The 22,330-nt window shown below is 41.3% G+C and overlaps 1 protein-coding gene across 1 annotated transcript in view; it reads right to left on the reverse strand.

Moving 5' to 3' along the window:
• The window catches only part of LOC139749133 (sorting nexin-25-like), a 455,484-nt gene that overhangs the window by 199,747 nt on the left and 233,407 nt on the right, over positions 1–22,330 (reverse strand). The window contains 3 exon segments of the mRNA XM_071662758.1: positions 668–857; positions 15,418–15,627; positions 15,881–16,075. Coding sequence (XP_071518859.1) covers positions 668–857; positions 15,418–15,627; positions 15,881–16,075 — 595 coding nt within the window.

Genomic DNA, 22,330 nt, shown 5'->3' on the forward strand with positions numbered 1-22,330 from the left:
ATGAGGCTTTTTACTTGCTGAAGGAGTTTCCAGGATTTTTGATGGTGAAATTTGTATGCAGGCACAGTTTGAAAATTGTAAATCTTTTATAAATAAAAAATGAAACAAGGCTGTCTGCCTCTTCTTGCTAGTTTAATGCATGGCTAATGAGGCTTTTTTACTTGCTGAAGGTGTTTCCAGGGCTTTTGATGATGAAATTTACAATTTTCAGACTGTGCCTGCACACAAAAACTACAAAGCATAAATAGAAAAGTCTCCATACTTTGCCAGTGGCATCAACACAAAAAAGCATTAATAGAATGAGCATAAACAAGGAATAGTTGTATAGCAAACTTGATTACAGCAAAGGAAACATGCAGTAGAAAGGATCATACTCAACACCGTAGGATGATAACAGGTGATGCAAAACTCCTGCAAAGCTATAAAGGTGATGCAAAACTCCTGCAACGCTAATCACAATACAATGAAATGACTCCTATAGGTAGCATTAAATCATATTTACATACTAGTTTTGACATCATCATCAAAACACTACAATAAAATACTTACCAGAAACTTGCCTAGTACTCCACACTCTGCACAACAGCTTCATGAAGCACTGCATGATATGTAGATGATACCAGGAAACAACCAGCGTAATGACACTCCACTACAATAAAACACTTACCAGTAACTTCAGTCATGAAGTCCACACCCTGCACAACAGCTTGATGAAGCATTGCATGATATGTAGATGATACCAGGAAACTAGTGTAATGGCGCTCTTCCAATATCCGCTCAACCTCTTCTCCAATTTCATACAAGACCTCAGGACCTCTATTGCCCAAAAGAAAGGCTTCCACACCACGAAGAGTGGGCTGCAAATTTATAAACCTAAAAATTTCTCAATAACTATATGTTTGTAAACATAAGATTAGTGTCAAGAATCATATTAACACAACAGGCATCTACGTAACCTTTGTCATTCTATAATTAATTAAAAGACTTAAGCATAAGAATATTGCTTTGGATATAACAATACTTTTTCTGGCAGTAACAATGAAGCAAAATCTAAGGATGCTACAAGAGAACTCAGATATTCTTATATGCATAATGAGATGCAATAAAAATGATTTCCAACCGTCAGCAATGGAGGAGTCTTATGTAGGGATAAGGGTGTGAGTAGAGATGTTATTCTGACCTGATTAATAGCTAATGAAGCCTTTTCTCAACTTAATACAAATAACATAAAGATATAAGGCTGTGTGCACTTGAATCTTTCCATGTAAAGGGGAACAGAGTTAAATATACTAATATATATATATATTTTTTTTTTTTTTTTCATACTATTCGCTATTTCCCGCGATAGCGAGGTAGCGTTAAGAACAGAGGACTGGGCCTTTGAGGGAATATCCTCACCTGGACCTCTTCTCTGTTCCTTCTTTTGGAAAAAAAAAAAAAAAAAAAAAAAAAAAAAAAATATATATATATATATATATATATATATATATATATATATATATATATATATATATATATATATATATATATATATTTCTTTTTTTTTTTTGCTTTGTCGCTGTCTCCCGCGTTTGCGAGGTAGCGCAAGGAAACAGACAAAAGAAATGGCCCAACCCCCCCCATACACATGTATATACATACGTCCACACACGCAAATATACATACCTACACAGCTTTCCATGGTTTACCCCAGACGCTTCACATGCCCTGATTCAATCCACTGACAGCACGTCAACCCCGGTATACCACATCGATCCAATTCACTCTATTCCTTGCCCTCCTATCACCCTCCTGCATGTTCAGGCCCCGATCACACAAAATCTTTTTCACTCCATCTTTCCACCTCCAATTTGGTCTCCCACTTCTCCTCGTTCCCTCCACATCCGACACATATATCCTCTTGGTCAATCTTTCCTCACTCATTCTCTCCATGTGCCCAAACCATTTCAAAACACCCTCTTCTGCTCTCTCAACCACGCTCTTTTTATTTCCACACATCTCTCTTACCCTTACGTTACTTACTCGATCAGACCACCTCACACCACACATTGTCCTCAAAAATCTCATTTCCAGCAAATCCATCTTCCTGCGCACAACTCTATCCATAGCCCACGCCTCGCAACCATACAACATTGTTGCAACCACTATTCCTTCAAACATACCCATTTTTGCTTTCCGAGATAATGTTCTCGACTTCCACACATTCTTCAAGGCTCCAAGGATTTTCGCCCCCTCCCCCACCCTATGATCCACTTCCGCTTCCATGGTTCCATTCGCTGCCAGATCCACTCCCAGATATCTAAAACACTTTACTTCCTCCAGTTTTTCTCCATTCAAACTTACCTTCCAATTGACTTGACCCTCAACCCTACTGTACCTAATTACCTTGCTCTTATTCACATTTACTCTTAACTTTCTTCTTTCACACACTTTACCAAACTCACCAGCTTCTGCAGTTTCTCACATGAATCAGCCACTAGCGCTGTATCATCAGCGAACAACAACTGACTCACTTCACAAGCTCTCTCATCCCCAACAGACTTCATACTTGCCCCTCTATCCAAAACTCTTGCATTCACCTCCCTAACAACCCCATCCATAAACAAATCAAACAACCATGGAGACATCACACACCCCTGCCGCAAACCTACATTCACTGAGAACCAATCACTTTCCTCTCTTCCTACACGTACACATGCCTTACATGTGGATCTGGAGAAGGCATATGATAGAGTTGATAGAGATGCTCTGTGGAAGGTATTAAGAATATATGGTGTGGGAGGCAAGTTGTTAGAAGCAGTGAAAAGTTTTTATCGAGGATGTAAGGCATGTGTACGTGTAGGAAGAGAGGAAAGTGATTGGTTCTCAGTGAATGTAGGTTTGCGGCAGGGGTGTGTGATGTCTCCATGGTTGTTTAATTTGTTTATGGATGGGGTTGTTAGGAAGGTGAATGCAAGAGTTTTGGAAAGGGGCAAGTATGAAGTCTGTTGTGGATGAGTGAGCTTGGGAAGTGAATCAGTTGTTGTTTGCTGATGATACAGCGCTGGTGGCTGATTCATGTGAGAAACTGCAGAAGCTGGTGACTGAGTTTGGTAAAGTGTGTGAAAGAAGAAAGTTAAGAGTAAATGTGAATAAGAGCAAGGTTATTAGGTACAGTAGGGTCGAGGGTCAAGTCAATTGGGATGTAAGTTTGAATGGAGAAAAACTGGAGGAAGTAAAGTGTTTTAGATATCTGGGAGTAGAACTGGCAGCGGATGGAACCATGGAAGCGGAAGTGAATCATAGGGTGGGGGAGGGGGCGAAAATCCTGGGAGCCTTGAAGAATGTTTGGAAGTCGAGAACATTATCTCGGAAAGCAAAAATGGGTATGTTTGAAGGAATAGTGGTTGCAACAATGTTGTATGGTTGCGAGGCGTGGACTATGGATAGAGTTGTGCGCAGGAGGGTGGATGTGCTGGAAATGAGATGTTTGAGGACAATGTGTGGTGTGAGGTGGTTTGATCGAGTAAGTAACGTAAGGGTAAGAGAGATGTGTGGAAATAAAAAGAGCGTGGTTGAGAGAGCAGAAGAGGGTGTTTTGAAATGGTTTGGTCACATGGAGAGAATGAGTGAGGAAAGATTGACCAAGAGGATATATGTGTCGGAGGTGGAGGGAACGAGGAGAAGAGGGAGACCAAATTGGAGGTGGAAAGATGGAGTGAAAAAGATTTTGTGTGATCGGGGCCTGAACATGCAGGAGGGTGAAAGGAGGGCAAAGAATAGAGTGAATTGGAGCGATGTGGTATACCGGGGTTGACGTGCTGTCAGTGGATTGAATCAAGGCATGTGTATGGGGGTGGGTTGGGCCATTTCTTTAGTCTGTTTCCTTGCGCTACCACACAAACGCGGGAGACAGCGTCAAAGCAAAAAAGAAAAAAAAAATATATATATATATATATATATATATATATATATATATATATATATATGAAAGGCGGGCAAGGAATAGAGTGAATTGGATCGATGTGGTATACCGGGGTTGACGTGCTGTCGGTGGATTGAATCAGGGCATGTGAAGCGTCTGGGGTAAACCATGGAAAGTTGTGTGGGGCCTGGATGTGGCAAGGGAGCAGTGGTTTCGGGCATTATTGCATGACAGCTAGAGACTGAGTGTGAACGAATGGGGTCTTTGTTGTCTTTTCCTAGCGCTACCTCGCACACATGAGGGGGGAGGGGGATGGTATTCCATGTGTGGTGAGGTGGCGATGGGAATGAATAAAGGCAGACAGTGTGAATTGTGTGCATGGGTATATATGTATGTGTCTGTGTGTGTATATATATGTGTACATGAGATGTATAGCTATGTATTTTTGCGTGTGAGGACATGTATGTATATACATGTGTATGGGGGTGGGTTGGGCCATTTCTTTCGTTTGTTTCCTTGCGCTACCTCGCAAACGCGGGAGACAGCGACAAAGCAAAATAAATATATAAATATATATATATATATATTTTTTTTTTTTTTTTTTTTTTTTATACTTTGTCGCTGTCTCCCGCGTTTGCGAGGTAGCGCGAGGAAACAGACGAAAGAAATGGCCCAACCCCCATACACACGTACATACACACGTCCACACACGCAAATATACATACCTACACAGCTTTCCATGGTTTACCCCAGACGCTTCACATGCCTTGATTCAATCCACTGACAGCACGTCAACCCCTGTATACCACATCGCTCCAATTCACTCTATTCCTTGCCCTCCTTTCACCCTCCTGCATGTTCAGGCCCCGATCACACAAAATCTTTTTCACTCCATCTTTCCACCTCCAATTTGGTCTCCCTCTTCTCCTCGTTCCCTCCACCTCCGACACATATATCCTCTTGGTCAATCTTTCCTCACTCATTCTCTCCATGTGCCCAAACCATTTCAAAACACCCTCTTCTGCTCTCTCAACCACGCTCTTTTTATTTCCACACATCTCTCTTACCCTTACGTTACTTACTCGATCAAACCACCTCACACCACACATTGTCCTCAAACATCTCATTTCCAGCACATCCATCCTCCTGCGCACAACTCTATCCATAGCCCACGCCTCGCAACCATACAACATTGTTGGAACCACTATTCCTTCAAACATACCCATTTTTGCTTTCCGAGATAATGTTCTCGACTTCCACACATTTTTCAAGGCTCCCAAAATTTTCGCCCCCTCCCCCACCCTATGATCCACTTCCGCTTCCATGGTTCCATCCGCTGACAGATCCACTCCCAGATATCTAAAACACTTCACTTCCTCCAGTTTTTCTCCATTCAAACTCACCTCCCAATTGACTTGACCCTCAACCCTACTGTACCTAATAACCTTGCTCTTATTCACATTTACTCTTAACTTTCTTCTTCCACACACTTTACCAAACTCAGTCACCAGCTTCTGCAGTTTCTCACATGAATCAGCCACCAGCGCTGTATCATCAGCGAACAACAACTGATTCACTTCCCAAGCTCTCTCATCCACAACAGACTTCATACTTGCCCCTCTTTCCAAAACTCTTGCATTCACCTCGCTAAAAACCCCATCCATAAACAAATTAAACAACCATGGAGACATCACACACCCCTGCCGCAAACCTACATTCACTGAGAACCAATCACTTTCCTCTCTTCCTACACGTACACATGCCTTACATGTGGATCTGGAGAGGGCATATGATAGAGTTGATAGAGATGCTCTATGGAAGGTATTAAGAATATATGGTGTGGAAAGCAAGTTGTTAGAAGCGGTGAAAAGTTTTTATCGAGGATGTAAGGCACGTGTACGTGTAGGAAGAGAGGAAAGTGATTGGTTCTCAGTGAATGTAGGTTTGCGGCAGGGGTGTGTGATGTCTCCATGGTTGTTTAATTTGTTTATGGATGGGGTTTTTAGCGAGGTGAATGCAAGAGTTTTGGAAAGAGGGGCAAGTATGAAGTCTGTTGTGGATGAGAGAGCTTGGGAAGTGAATCAGTTGTTGTTCGCTGATGATACAGCGCTGGTGGCTGATTCATGTGAGAAACTGCAGAAGCTGGTGACTGAGTTTGGTAAAGTGTGTGGAAGAAGAAAGTTAAGAGTAAATGTGAATAAGAGCAATGTTATTAGGTACAGTAGGGTTGAGGGTCAAGTCAATTGGGAGGTAAGTTTGAATGGAGAAAAACTGGAGGAAGTAAAGTGTTTTAGATATCTGGGAGTGGATCTGGCAGCGGATGGAACCATGGAAGCGGAAGTGAATCATAGGGTGGGGGAGGGGGCGAAAATCCTGCGAGCCTTGAAGAATGTTTGGAAGTCGAGAACATTATCTTGGAAAGCAAAAATGGGTATGTTTGAAGGAATAGTGGTTCCAACAATGTTGTATGGTTGCGAGGCGTGGGCTATGGATAGAGTTGTGCGCAGGAGGGTGGATGTGCTGGAAATGAGATGTTTGAGGACAATGTGTGGTGTGAGGTGGTTTGATCGAGTAAGTAACGTAAGGGTAAGAGAGATGTGTGGAAATAAAAAGAGCGTGGTTGAGAGAGCAGAAGAGGGTGTTTTGAAATGGTTTGGGCACATGGAGAGAATGAGTGAGGAAAGATTGACCAAGAGGATATATGTGTTGGAGGTGGAGGGAACGAGGAGAAGTGGGAGACCAAATTGAAGGTGGAAAGATGGAGTGAAAAAGATTTTGTGTGATCGGGGCCTGAACAGGCAGGAGGGTGAAAGGAGGGCAAGGAATAGAGTGAATTGGATCGATGTGGTATACCGGGGTTGACATGCTGACAGTGGATTGAATCAGGGCATGTGAAGCGTCTGGGGTAAACCATGGAAAGCTGTGTAGGTATGTATATTTGCGTGTGTGGACGTGTATGTATATACACGTGTATGGGGGTGGGTTGGGCCATTTCTTTCGTCTGTTTCCTTGCGCTACCTTGCAAACGCGGGAGACAGCGACAAAGCAAAAAAAAAAAAAAATTATATATATATATATATATATATATATATATATATATATATATATATATATATATATATATGAGAGGCAGGCAAGGAATAGAGTGAATTGGATCGATGTGGTATACCGGGGTTGACGTGCTGTCGGTGGATTGAATCAGGGCTTGTGAAGCGTCTGGGGTAAACCATGGAAAGTTGTGTGGGGCCTGGATGTGGAAAGGGAGCTGTGGTTTCGGGCATTATTGCATGACAGCTAGAGACTGAGTGTGAACGAATGGGGTCTTTGTTGTCTTTTCCTAGCGCTACCTCGCACACATGAGGGGGGAGGGGGATGGTATTCCATGTGTGGCGAGGTGGCGATGGGAATGAATAAAGGCAGACAGTGTGAATTGTGTGCATGGGTATATATGTATGTGTCTGTGTGTGTATATATATGTGTACACTGAGATGTATAGCTATGTATTTTTGCGTGTGTGGACGTGTATGTATATACATGTGTATGGGGGTGGGTTGGGCCATTTCTTTCGTTTGTTTCCTTGCGCTACCTCGCAAACGCGGGAGACAGCGACAAAGCAAAATAAATATATAAATATATATATATATATTTTTTTATTATTTTGCTTTGTCACTGTCTCCCGCGTTAGCGAGGTAGCGCAAGGAAACAGATGAAAGAATGGCCCAACCCACCCACATAAATATGAATATACATACACGTCCACACACGCAAATATACATACCTATATGTCTCAAAGTATACATATATAAAAACACACACAGACATATACATATATACACATGTACATAATTCATACTGTCTGCTTTTATTCATTCCCATCACCACCCTGCCACACACGAAATAACAACCCCCTCCCCCCGCATGTGCGTGAGGTAGTGCTAGGAAAAGACAACAAAGGCCACATTCGTTTACATTCAGTCTCTAGCTGTCATGTATAATGCACTGAAACCACAGCTCCCTTTCCACATCCAGGCCCTACAGAACTTTCCATGGTTTACCCCAGACGCTTCACACGCCCTGCTCCAATCCATTGACAGCACGTCGACCCTGGTATATCACATCGTTCCAATTCACTCTATTCCTTGCATGCCTTTCACCCTCCTGCATGTTCAGGCCCTGATCACTCAAAATCTTTTTCACTCTATCTTTCCACCTCCAATTTGCTCTCCCAATTCTCCTCGTTCCCTCCACCTCTGACACATATATCATCTTAGTAAATCTTTCCACACTCATTCTCTCCATGTGACTAAACCATTTCAAAACACCCTCTTCTGCTCTCTCAACCACACTCTTTTTATTACCACACATCTCTCTTACCCTTTCATTACTTACTCGATGAAACCACCTCACACCACATATTGTCCTCAAACATCTCATTTCCAGCACATCCACCCTCCTGCGCACAACTCTATCTATAGCCCACACCTTGCAACCATATAACATTGTTGGAACCACTATTCCTTCAAACATACCCATTTTTGCTTTCCCAGATAATGTTCTTGACTTCACCACATTCTTCAACGCTCCCAGAACTTTCGCCCCCTCCCCTACCCTATGATTCACTTCCGCTTCCATGGTTCCATCCACTGCCAAATCCACTCCCAGATATCTAAAACACTTCACTTCCTCCACTTTTTCTCCATTCAAATTTACCTCCCAACTGACTTGTCCCTCAACCCTACTGTACCTAATAACCTTGCTCTTATTCACATTTACTCTCAGCTTTCTTCTTTCACACACTTTACCAAACTCAGTCACCAGTTTCTGCAGTTTCTCACACGAATCAGCCACCACCACTGTATCATCTGCGAACAACAACTGACTCACTTCCCAAGCTCTCTCATCCATAACAGACTGCATACTTGCCCCTCTTTCCAAAACTTTTACATTCACCTCCCTAACAACCCCATCCATAAACAGATTAAACAACCATGGAGACATCACACACCTCCGCTGCAAACCAACATTCACTGAGAAGCAATCACTTTCCTCTCTTCCTACACATACACATGACTTACATCCTCGATAAAAACTTTTCACTGCTTCTAACAACTTGTTCCCCACATCATACATTCTTAATACCTTCCACAAAGCATCTCTATCAACGCTATCATATGCCTTCTCCAGATCCATAAATGCTACATGCAAATCCATTTGCTTTTCTAAGTATTTCTCACATACATTCTTCGAAGCAATCACCTGATCCACACATCCTCTATCACTTCTGAAACCACACTGCTCTTCCCCAATCTGATGCTCTGTATATGCCTTCACCCTCTCAATCAATACCCTCCCATATAATTTACCAGGAATACTCAACAAACTTATACCTCTGTAATTTGAGCACTCACTTTTATCCCCTTTGCCTTTGTACAATGGCACTATGCAAGCATTCCGCCAATCCTCAGGCACCTCACCATGAGTCATACATACATTAAATAACCTCACCAACCAGTCAACAATACAGTCACCCCCTTTTTTAAAAAATTCCACTGCAACACCATCCAAACCTGCTGCCTTGCCTGGCATTCATCTTCCGCTAAGCTTTTACTACCTCTTCTCTGTTCACCAAATCATTCTCCCTAACCCTCTCACTTTGCACACCACCTCGACCAAAACACCCTATATCTGCCACTCTATCATCAAACACATTCAACAAACCTTCAAAATACTCACTCCATCTCCTTCTCACATCATCACTACTTGTTATCACCTTCCCATTAGTCCCCTTCACTGAAGTTCCCATTTGTTCCCTTGTCTTATGCACTTTATTTACCTCCTTCCAAAACATCATTTTATTCTCCCTGAAATTTAATGATTACTCTCTCACCGCAACTCTCATTTGCCCTCTTTTTTGCCTCTTGCACCTTTCTCTTGACCTCCTGCCTCTTTCTTTTATACATCTCCCAGTCATTTGCACTATTTTCCTGCAAAAATCGTCCAAATACCCCTCTCTTCTCTTTCACTAACAATCTTACTTCTTCATCCCACCACTCACCACCCTTTCTAATCTGCCCACCTCCCACGCTTCTCATGCCACAAGCATCTTTTGTGCAAGCCATCACTGCTTCCCTAAATACATCCCATTCCTCCCCCACTGCCCTTACATCCTTTGTTCTCACCTTTTTCGATTTTGTACACAGTTCTCCTAGCACTTCCTCACACAAGTCCCCTTTCCAAGCTCACTTACTCTCACCACTCTCTGCACCCCAACTCTTTCTTTTCTGAAAACCTCTACAAATCTTCACCTTCGCCTCCACAAGATAATGATCAGACATCCCTCCAGTTGCACCTCTCAGCACATTAACATCCAAAAGTCTCTCTTTCGCGTGCCTATCAATTAACATGTAATCCAATAACACTCTCTGGCTATCTTTCCTACTTACATTATTATACTTATGTATATCTCCCTTTTTAAACCAGGTATTCCCAATCACCAGTCCTTTTTCAGCACATAAATCTACAAGCTCCTCACCATTTCCATTTACAACACTGAACAACCCATGTACACCAATTATTCCCTCAACTGCCACATTACTCACCTTTGCATTCAAATCACCCATCGCTATAACCCAGGTCTCGTGCATCAAAACTACTAACACACTCACTTAGCTGCTCCAAAAACACTTGCCTCTCATGATCTTTCTTCTCATGCCCAGGTGTATATGCACCAATAATCACCCATCTCTCTCCATCCACTTTCAGTTTTACCCATATCAATCTAGAGTTTACTTTCTTACACTCTATCACATACTCTTCTTTCAGGAGAAGTGCTACTCCTTCCCTTGCTCTTGTCCTGTCACTAACCCCTGACTTTACTCCAAAGACATTCCCAAACCACTCTTCCCCTTCACCCTTGAGCTTCGTTTCACTCAGAGCCAAAACATCCAGGTTCCTTTCCTCAAACATACTACCTATCTCTCCTTTTTTCTCATCTTTCTCATCCACACACATTTAGACACCCTAATCTGAGCCTTCGAGGAGGATGAGCACTCTCTGCGTGACTCCTTCTGTTTCCCCTTTTAGAAAGTTGAAATACAAGGTGGGGAGGGTGTCCAGGTGGTATGTGAGTCTAAATGGACAAAATTTGGAGGAAGTGAAGCATTCTAGATATCTGGGTGTGAGCATGGCAGCGAATGGAAGCATGAAAGTGGAAGTGAGCTATAAGGTAAGTGAGGGAGCAAAGGTTCTGAGAGCACTGAAGAACATGTGGAAAGGGAGGATGTTATTGGGGAGGGCAAAAACAGGTATGTTCGATGGTATAGTAGTCCCAGCTATATCGTATGGATGTAAGGCTTGGGCTGTAAGTAAAGCTGTGTGGAGGACAGTGGATGTGCTGGAAAAGAAGTGTTTGAGGATAATATGTAATGTGAGATGGTATGACTGAGTGAGTGATGAAAGGGTAAGAGAAATGTGTGGAAACATAGAATGCAGTTGAGAGAGAAGGGTGTGCTGAAATGGTTTGGACATGTGGAAAGAATGAGTGACGAAAGGATGACAAGGAGCATATGTGAGTCAGAACTGGAAGGAACAAGGAGACCAAATTGGAGATGGAAGGATGGAGCCTGAACATAGAGGAGGGTCAAAGGTGTGCAAGGGGTAGAGTGAATTAAAACAATGTGGTTTACTGGGGTTGACCTTCTATCAATGGACTAAACCAGGACATGTGAAGTGTCTGTGCTAAACCATGGAAAGGTGTGTGGGGCTTGGTTGTGGATAGGGAGCTGTGGTTTCAGTGCATTACTCATCACAACTAGAGAATGGGTGTGAGTGGATGTGGCCTTTCTTGTATGTTCCTGACACACCTCTCACCCTCCTGCATGTTCAGGGCCTATTCACTCAAAATCTTTTTCACTTTATCCTTCCACCTCCAATTTGGTCTCCTGCTTCTCCTTGTTCCCTCCACCTCTGACACACATATCCTTTTTGTCAACCATGCCGCACTAATTCTTTCCCTATGTCCAAACCATTTCAACACACCCTCTTCTGCTCCCTCAACCACACTCTTTCATTACCGCACATCTCTCTTACCCTTTCACTACTTACTCGATCAAACTACCTCACACCAGATACTGTCCTCAAACATTTCATTTCCAGCACATCCACCCTCCTCCATACAACCTCATCCATAGCCCATACCTCGCAACCATATAATAGTGTAGGAACTACTATTCCTTCAAACATACCCATGTTTGCTTACAAAGATAACATTCTCTCTTTCCACATATTCTTCATCACTTCTAGAACCTTCACCTCCTCCCCCACCCTGTGACTCACTTTCACTTTCATGGTTCCATGTACTGCTAAGCCCAATTTCTCTCCATTCATACTTACATCGCAACTAACTTGTCCCTCAACCCTGCTGAACCTAATAACCTTGCTCTTATTCACATTTACTCTCAACTTTTTCCTTTCACACACTTTTCCAAACTCAGTCACCAGCTTCTGCAGCTTCTCACTCGAATCAGCCACCAGAGCTGTACCATCAGCAAACAACAACTGACTCACTTCCAAGCCCTCTCATCCCCAACAGACTGCATACCTGCCCCACTCTCCAAAACTCTTGCATTTATCTCCCTAACTACCCCATCCATAAACAAGTTAAATAACCAAGAGGACATCACACATCCCTGCTGCAGACCTTCACTGGGAACCAATCATTCTCCTTTCTTCTTACTAGTACACATGCCTTACACCCTTGATTAAAACTTCTCACTGCTTCTAGCAGCTTATCTTACTTACCGTTTACTCTTAAGACCTTCAACAAAGCATCTCTATCCATCCTATCATAAGCCTTCTCCAGATCCATAAACGCTACATACTAATCCATCTGTGTCTCTAGGTATTTCTCACATACATTCTTCAAAGCAAACACCCCTCTACCACTAAAACCATACTGCTCCTCCCCAATCTGATGCTATCTACATACCTTCATCTTGTCAATCAATACCCTCCCATGCTATTTTCCTGAAACACTCAACAAACTTATGCCACTGTAGTTTGAACACTCACTGTTATCCCCTGCTTTTGTACAATGGCAATTCTGCTAATCCACAAGCACTTCACCATGATCCATATATACATTGAATATCCTTCCCAACCAATCAACAACACAGTCACTCCCTTTCTTAATAAATTCAACTATAATACCATCCAATACCAGCCTTGCTGGATTTCATCTTCCACACAACACCCTGACCAAAACACCCTACATCTGCCACTTTTTCATCAAACACATTCAACCAACCTTCAAAATACTCACTCCATCTCCTTCTCACTTCATCACTACCTGTTATCACTTACCCCCTTCACTGATGTTCCCATTTGCTCTCTTGTCTTATTCAGATAATTTAGCTCCTTCCAAAACATCTCATTCTCCCTAAGGTTTAATGATAGTCTCTCACCCCAATGTTCATTTGCCATCTTTTTCAACTCTTGCACCTTCCTCTTGAACTTCTGCTGCTTTCTCTTATACATCTCCCAGTCATATACTCTCCTTCCTTGCATAAGCTGGGAGCATGAATGAAGCAGTGAGCAACATGGTGAAATGTGAAGGCAAAACTGCTGTGGAGCAGATCTGGAAAGTGTGCATGGAAACACAGAAAAGTGATGAGCATGATGAGTGGAAAATGTAACTATTTTTCCACTCTGTACAGGAAATGGGAACAAAAGTGACTAAGATCTGCAGGGGAATAATTCTGCTAAGTATAACCAGCAAAGCACATGGTCGGATAGCAAGTGAACATGTTAAAGAATGAATGAACCCCATTAAAGATAAACAAGGTGGTTTAGAAAGAGAAGAGAGCTTAGACCAGATTTTTGCATGTATATAAGGAGTAAAAAAGTTCTAAAGAGAAAGATGTTCAAAACATTAATGAATTTAGAAAAAGGTGTATATGATAAAGTTAATGGAAAAGCACTTCAAAAAGTTCTGAAGATATGGTGTTCATGGAAGACTTTTGAAAGCTATTATAATCTTTTGTGAAGTGATGGGTGTATGACTGAGTGATATGAAATAAATATGGGAATGCAACAAAGTTTATAAAACTATTTTATGGATGGAGCATTACTTGAGAAGAGAGTGAAGCACAATGCCTGTGATGTAATACTTAACCACAGGAAAAATAGAATGGAAGTTGGCCAGCTGCTGTATGCAGATGTTTTATTGTCAGCATAATCAGACAAAGATTTGGAAAGAATGGTGAGCTGTTTCTCTGATGTATGTAGACTGAGGATACTGAAAGTGAATATGAATACATGGTATAAGTTCAATGCTTGTTTTGAATCAGTTTGTGTGTGAAGTTTAAGTTGTGGATACATTCATATATTTAGGATCAAATTTTAGTAAGGCTGGAAGGAGGAGAAGAAAAGTTGAGAGTAGCTTCAGGTAGAAGAGAAGAACTGAGGGTGCACTGAAAGTTCTCATGAATATTAACAATCAGAGAATAGAGTGTGCACTTGCTTGAACTATGCGTGAATGTGAAAGCAAAGTGTAAACAGGTCAAAAGATGGATAACATATGCAATAGGTTAGAATTACAAAGACTGATAGAATTAAGGAATGAAAAATGATATGTGGTATGAAGAAATAATTTCAGAAGTACATAGATGAGAGTCTTTTAGTATTTTTTGATTACATAGAATGTAAGGCAGATAAACTGGTTGAGAAGATATAGTATATAGAAGTATAAAAGAAGGTCCAAGGAAGAGGTAGACCAAGGAGCAGATGAAAAGGTATAGTTAGAGGGCTACTAGGGCTAGGAATATCTCACATGATGATGCTAAAAGAATGATTGAGGTTTGTGGGCAATGAAAGCATTCTGTGTATGGAGATGGTATGAATAAAGATGCTGTTCTCACTTGGATCAATTTAGTGAGTAAAGTGAAGAAAAGAGAAGCACTAGATATGAACTGAGGACATGTCTGAGAAAGTTCAGAAGCTGTATTTATCTGAGCAACCCTATGATACTGGGAATGGAATTATGATGCTAGGTAAATATATTCCATCTTCCCACAATGATCTGTTTTCATTCACCTTTGTCATGAGACTCTTATCTATTATCATTACAGTTTTTCAATTCAATTTTGCCCACTACATATCATTTTTCAATTACTTCTTTTTATCACACACAATATCTGAGAACCTACAATTAAGTTTTTCCATGAGACAGTGCTAGTGTGTAGCATTCACCGAATACCCCGTTTGCTTCACAATACTCGAATTTTCTAATGGCAAACATAGTGCACAGCTGTCTATCTTAGGTTCATCTGGAACAGTGTTTTGAGAGAGGTATAGTGGCAGAACAGGGCTAAATTACAAGTATGTAATTAATGAGCAACATGTGATGTGAATACAAGTGAATATCATTACAAACAATAACAAAGTGGTTTTGCTTTTTTATTCTCTCAGTCACAAATTCTTCATGAAAAGAAATCCAAAATCATTTATGGTTCTACCTTATCAACCTTGACCGGTGGGGGGTTTGGGCTGAGGTATGTATAGTAGATCTCTGTGCCTAACTGGTGGTGCAGTTTCTTGTCTGTATGACGGACTTCCTGAACTGCTGACCAGAAGCTGATCAAAGCACCTTGTCCAATTTCATCCAAGTAGATTGAGAAGTAGCGACGAGCAAAAGCTGACTCAAGAAGTGCTTGGAACATAAGAATCTAGAAAAAAGAATGTATTTGTGGACTTCAATTAAAAATTAAAATCATTAAAAACTGATTTTCTGTCCCTCTCTGAATAACAAGAAGCAAAATATCCTTTTTAATTCTACCAAACTTTTCAACTTTCTTATCCAGAAAATCAAAAATTAACTGTTTTGTTGCAATAAATAACAATATAATATAAATGTTACAATTTCATATCACAAAACATTGAAAATTCATTTGCTCTATAATGTTTTCACTAGATACATACCTTCCTACCTGGCAAATTCTGAAGAGAGTGAGAGAATGTGTCAGACAGACTCTGTGTAACTTCTGAACTGTTAACACAACCTCCAGCTGTGCCTGAATCTGATGTGCCCTTTCCACTGCTGAGAATGTTCATTCTACGTTCACACTGAGCTTTAGCATAAGTCAACTGGTTGATGTACCGTTTGAGATTCCTAGCCTGTCAAGAAAACAATGAAAATGGGTAGGTAACAAATATGTCTTACATATTTCTCTTAGAGTGAGCACATTCCTTTAAGTTTACATCAAAGATTTGGAGGCAAACACCAACAAGACTTCTATATTTAGTACAAGGTACACTACCGAATTTCTGGCAACTGATGGTTCAGCACCTCCTTTAGTCCAGACAAAATTACATGAGGGAACTTGAAATTACTGCGGCCACCAGACTAGTTTACTGGGCGGCCACAGATGGCATTGTGTGTAGGGCGTGCTTATTTACATTCTTTACACTGCACTTGTTGGTGGTGATACCGCAATTCTGTGAGATTCTTACTCTATTTTGCTTAAATTTAACCCTAGCTATGGCTTCTAAGACATATGAGAGTGTCAGTCGTGGTGTCAAATATAAACACCCGTCTATATTGATCCAAGATAAAGTAGAACTGTTGAAAAAATGGACTGTGGTGTTTCGGTGTTTAAGTGTGAGACATCTACAGTATTGGTTCAACTGTTTATGATATAAAGAAGCAAAGGGACAAAATATTGAAATTCTATGCAGACAGTGATTCCAAGAAGCAAATGACGATTAGAAAAACTATGAAAGATGGTAAGAGTACTGAGCATGATCGAGTGATGATAGAATGGTTTTCGACAGCGTTGGAAGTAATGGAGTGGACTTGTCAGGTAGTATGATAATGGACCAGGCTAAGTTGTTCCATAAAGAGCTTAAATTACAACATGAGTATGACTATAGTGAAGGATGGCTTCAAAGATTCAAGAAGCGTCATGAAATTTCCATGAATAAAGTGTGTGGAGAAAAGCAGTCTGTAAACCACGAAGGAACTACCGAGTATGTGGACGAATTTGCAAAACTCGTAGTTGACGAGCACCTCAGTCCTGAGCAGGTGTATAATGCAGACGAAACTGCATTATTCTGGCGTTACACACCTAGGAAAACACTAACAACAGAAAACGAAGAACACCTAACAGGATTCAAACAATCTAAGGACAGACTTACCATCTTAGGGTACTCAAACATTTAATATTTGTTTAACTTACATTTCTAGCAGTCCATGGTATACTTTAGACACATGGAAGATGTATAATTAATGGGTTAGAGGTGTGTTGATGAATTATCATTATGTGATCACGGTTGGTCCGACAAAATGGTTAATCCGGCAAGGCTTTGGAAACAAGAGTGGCTGAAAATTGGTGGTGTGCCTGTATTACATTCAGATTTTCTCAAATCATAAATCACTCCTCAGAGCAAAGGCATGCTTTGTACATTGTTCATCTTTACAGGATTTACACTTGTACAATATATGTAATGTTCAAATGAAAATATAAGTCATGTTGTGTTGATGTACTTCTAAGATTTAGAAAGTCAAGTGATTATATCATATAATACTGAAGACTGGAAGTAAAATTAATAATGATTACTGATAATGCAACTGTAAAAAATGGAACTATAAAAACACTACAAGTATACTTAAACTTGCAACAGGGTTACATTCCAGAAACACTTGATGCACACTAAACTGTCATAAGTCAAGGAAATGAAGCCTATTCTATATCAAAGGTTGAATTCCTGAACAAAAGCTTTCCCCATCTAAGTCTTATGGGTGACTGATACTGTGCTTAAATCATAAAATTCTGACAAAGAGAAAATAGTAGTGAGACAGGGGGCCTTTGGGTATTTAACTCATAAAAATTGTAAAAAAAAATAAGTATCTAAGTGCTGCTTCATTCTGGTGAAGTTTGAGAGAAAACAATGCAGCAAAATCAATAACTTCATATTTTTTTAGTTGATATTGTTTTACATTTATTTCTTTTATAATTGATTGCTGTCTCCTGCATCAGCAAGGTAGCACCAGTAAACAGACGTAGAATGGCCCATCCACTCATATATATCCATATATCCATAAATGCCTATAAATGCACATATACATACACATACATATCAACATATACAAATATAAATACATGTACACAGACATATACATATATACACATGTACATGTTCATACTTGCTTGCCTTCATCCATTCCTGGCGCTATGCCACACCACAGGAAACAGCATTGCTACCTCCCTGCTTCAGCAAAACAGTGCCAGAAAAACAGACAAAAAAGGCCACATTTGTTCACAGTCTCTAGCTGACATGTAAAATGCACCAAAATCACAGCTCCCTATACAGGCCCCACAGACCTTTCCATGGTTTACCCAAGATGTTTCACGTGACCTGGTTCAGTCCACTGACAGCACGTCGACCCTGGTATACCACATTGTTCCAATTCACTCTATTCCTTGCATGCCTCTCACCCTCCTGTATGTTCAGGCCCTGATCACACAATATCTTTTCACTCCATCCTTCCACCTCCAACTTGGTCTCCTGCTTCTCCTTCTTCCCTCCACCTCTGACACATATATCCTCTTTATCAATCTTTCCTTACTCATTTTCTCCACATGTCCAAACCATTTCAACACACCCTCTTCTGCTCTCTTAACCACACTCATTTTATTTCCACACATCTCTCTTACCCTTTCATTATTTACTTGATCAAACCACATATTGTCCTCGAACATTTCATTTCCAACACATCCACCCTCCTCCGTACACCTCTATCTATGGCCTATGCCTTGAAACCATATAATACTGTTGACACTGCTATTCCTTTCGACATACCCATTTTTGCTATTCAAGATAACATTCTCTCCTTTCACACATGCTTCATTGCTCCCAGAACCTTCGCCCCCTCCCCGCACCCTGTGACTCACTTCCTCTTCCATAGTTCCACTCACTGCTAAGTTCACTCCTAAATATCTAGAACACTTCACTTCCTCCAATTTTTCTCCATTCAAACATACATCCCAACTAATTTGTCCCTCAACACTACTGAACCTAATAACTTTGCTCTTATATATTTTTCTTTTATTTATTTTGCTTTGTCGCTGTCTCCCGCATTAGTGAGGTAGCGCAAGGAAACAGACGAAAGAATGGCCCAACCCGCCCACATATACATGTATATACATACACGTCCACACACGCAAATATACATACCTATACATCTCAATGTACACATATATATACACACACAGACATAAACATATATACACATGTACATAATTCATACTGTCTGCCTTTATTTGTTCCCATCGCCATCTCGCCACACATAGAATAACAACCCCCTCCCCCCTCATGTGTGCGAGGTAGCGCTAGGAAAAGACACCAAAGGCCCCATTCGTTCACACTCAGTCTCTAGCTGTCATGTAATAATGCACCGAAACCACAGCTCCCTTTCCACATCCAGGCCCCACACAACTTTCCACGGTTTACCCCAGACGCTTCACATGCCCTGGTTCAATCCATTGACAGCATGTCGACCCCGGCATACCACATCGTTCCAATTCACTCTATTCCTTGCACGCCTTTCACCCTCCTGCATGTTGAGGCCCTGATCACTCAAAATCTTTTTCACTCCATCTTTCCACCTCCAATTTGGTCTCCCACTTCTCCTCGTTCCCTCCACAGCTGACACATATAACCTCTTGGTCAATCTTTTCTCACTCATTCTCTCCATGTGACCAAACCATTTCAAAACACCCTCTTCTGCTCCCTCAACCACACTCTTTTTATTTCCACACATCTCTCTTACCCTTACATTACTTACTCGATCAAACCACTTCACACCACATATTATCCTTAAACATCTCATTTCCAGCACATCCACCATCCTGCACACAACTCTATCCACAGCCCACGCCTCGCAACCATACAACATTGTTGCAACCACTATTCCTTCAAAAATACCCATTTTTGCTTTTCGAGATAATGTTCTCGACTTCCAAACATTCTTCAAGGCTCCCAGAATTTTCGCCCCCTCCCCCACCCTATGATTCACTTCCGCTTCCATGGTTCCATCTGCTGCCAGTTCCACTCCCAGATATTTAAAACACTTTACTTCCTCCAGTTTTTCTCCATTCAAACTTACCTCCCAACTGACTTGACCCTCAACCCAACTGTACCTAATAACCTTGCTCTTATTCACATTTACTCTTAACTTTCTTCTTTCACACACTTTACCAAACTCAGTCGCCAGCTTCTGCAGTTTCTTACATGAATCAGCCACCAGCGCTGTATCATCAGCGAACAACAACTGACTCACTTCCCAAGCTCTCTCATCCAGAACAGACTGCATACTTGCCCCTCTTTCCAAAATTCTTGCATTCACCTCCCTAACAACCCCATCCATAAACAAATTAAACAATCATGGAGACATCACACACCCCTGCCGCAAACCTACATTCACTGAGAACCAATCACTTTCCTCTCTTCCTACATGTACACATGCCTTACATCCTCGATAAAAACTTTTCACTGCTTCTAACAACTTGCCTCCCACACCATATATTCTTAAAACCTTCCACAGAGCATCTCTATCAACTCTATCATATGCCTTCTCCAGATCAATAAATGCTACATACAAATCCATTTGTTTTTCTAAGTATTTCTCACATACATTCTTCAAAGCAAACACCTGATCCACACATCCTCTACCACTTCTAAAACCACACTGCTCTTCCCCAATCTGATGCTCTGTACATGCCTTCACCCTCTCAATCAATACCCTCCCATATAATTTACCAGGAATACTCAACAAACTTATACCTCTGTAATTTGAGCACTCACTCTTATCCCCTTTGCCTTTGTACAATGGCACTATGCAAGCATTCCGCCAATCCTCAGGCACCTCACCATGAATCATACATATATTAAATAACCTTACCAACCAGTCAACAATACAGTCACCACCTTTTTTAATAAATTCCACTGAAATACCATCCAAACCTGCTGCCTTGCCGGCTTTCATCTTCCCCAACGCTTTTACTACCTCTTCTCTATTTACCAAATCATTTTCCCTAACCCTCTCACTTTGCACCCCACCTCGACCAAAACATCCTATATCTGCCACTCTATCATCAAACACATTCAACAAACCTTCAAAATACTCACTCCATCTCCTTCTCACATCACCACTACTTGTTATCACCTCCCCATTAGCCCCCTTAACTGAAGTTCCCATTTGCTCCCTTGTCTTACGCACTTTATTTACCTCCTTCCAAAACATCTTTTTATTCTCCTTGAAATTTAATGATACTCTCTCACCCCAACTCTCATTTGCCCTCTTTTTCACCTCTTGCACCTTTCTCTTGACCTCCTGCCCCTTTCTTTTATACCTCTCCCACTCTTTGCATTTTTTCCCTGCAAAATCATCCAAATTGCATTCTCTTCTCTTTCACTAATAATCTTACTTCTTCATCCCACCACTCACTACCTTTTCTAATCAACCCACCTCCCACACTTCTCATGCCACAAGCATCTTTTGCGCAAGCCATCACTGCTTCCCTAAATACATCCCATTCCTCCCCCACTCCCCTTACCTCCTCTGTTCTCACCTTTTTCCATTCTGTACTCAGTCTCTCCTGGTACTTCCTCACACAAGTCTCCTTCCCAAGCTCACTTACTCTCACCACTCTCTTCACCCCAACATTCTCTCTTCTTTTCTGAAAACCTCCACAAATCTTCACCTTCGCCTCCACAAGATAATGATCAGACATCCCTCCAGTTGCACCTCTCAGCACATTAACATCCAAAAGTCTCTCTTTTGTGCGTCTATCAATTAACTCGTAATCCAATAACGCTCTCTGGCCATCTCTCCTACTTACATACGTGTACTTATGTATATCTCGCTTTTTGAACCAGGTATTCCCAATCACCAGTCCTTTTTCAGCACATAAATCTACAAGCTCTTCACCATTTCCATTTACAACACTGAACACTCCATGTATACCAATTATTCCCTCAACTGCCACATTACTCACCTCTGCATTCAAATCACCCATCACTATAACCAGGTCTTGTGCATCAAAACCACTAACACACTCATTCAGCTGCTCCCAAAACACTTGCCTCTCATGATCTTTCTTCTCATGCCCAGGTGCATATGCACCAATAATCACCCATCTCTCTCCATCAACTTTCAGTTTTACTCATATCAATCTAGAATTTACTTTCTTACACTCTATCACATTCTCCCACAACTCCTGATGCAGGAATAGTGCTACTCCTTCCCTTGCTCTTGTCCTCTCACTAACCCCTGACTTTACTCCCAAGACATTCCCAAACCACTCTTCCCCTTTACCCTTGAGCTTCATTTCACTCAGAGCCAAAACATCCAGGTTCCTTTCCTCAAAC

The sequence above is a fragment of the Panulirus ornatus genome, chromosome 6 (assembly GCF_036320965.1).
Source record: "Panulirus ornatus isolate Po-2019 chromosome 6, ASM3632096v1, whole genome shotgun sequence".
Taxonomy (NCBI): domain Eukaryota; kingdom Metazoa; phylum Arthropoda; class Malacostraca; order Decapoda; family Palinuridae; genus Panulirus; species Panulirus ornatus.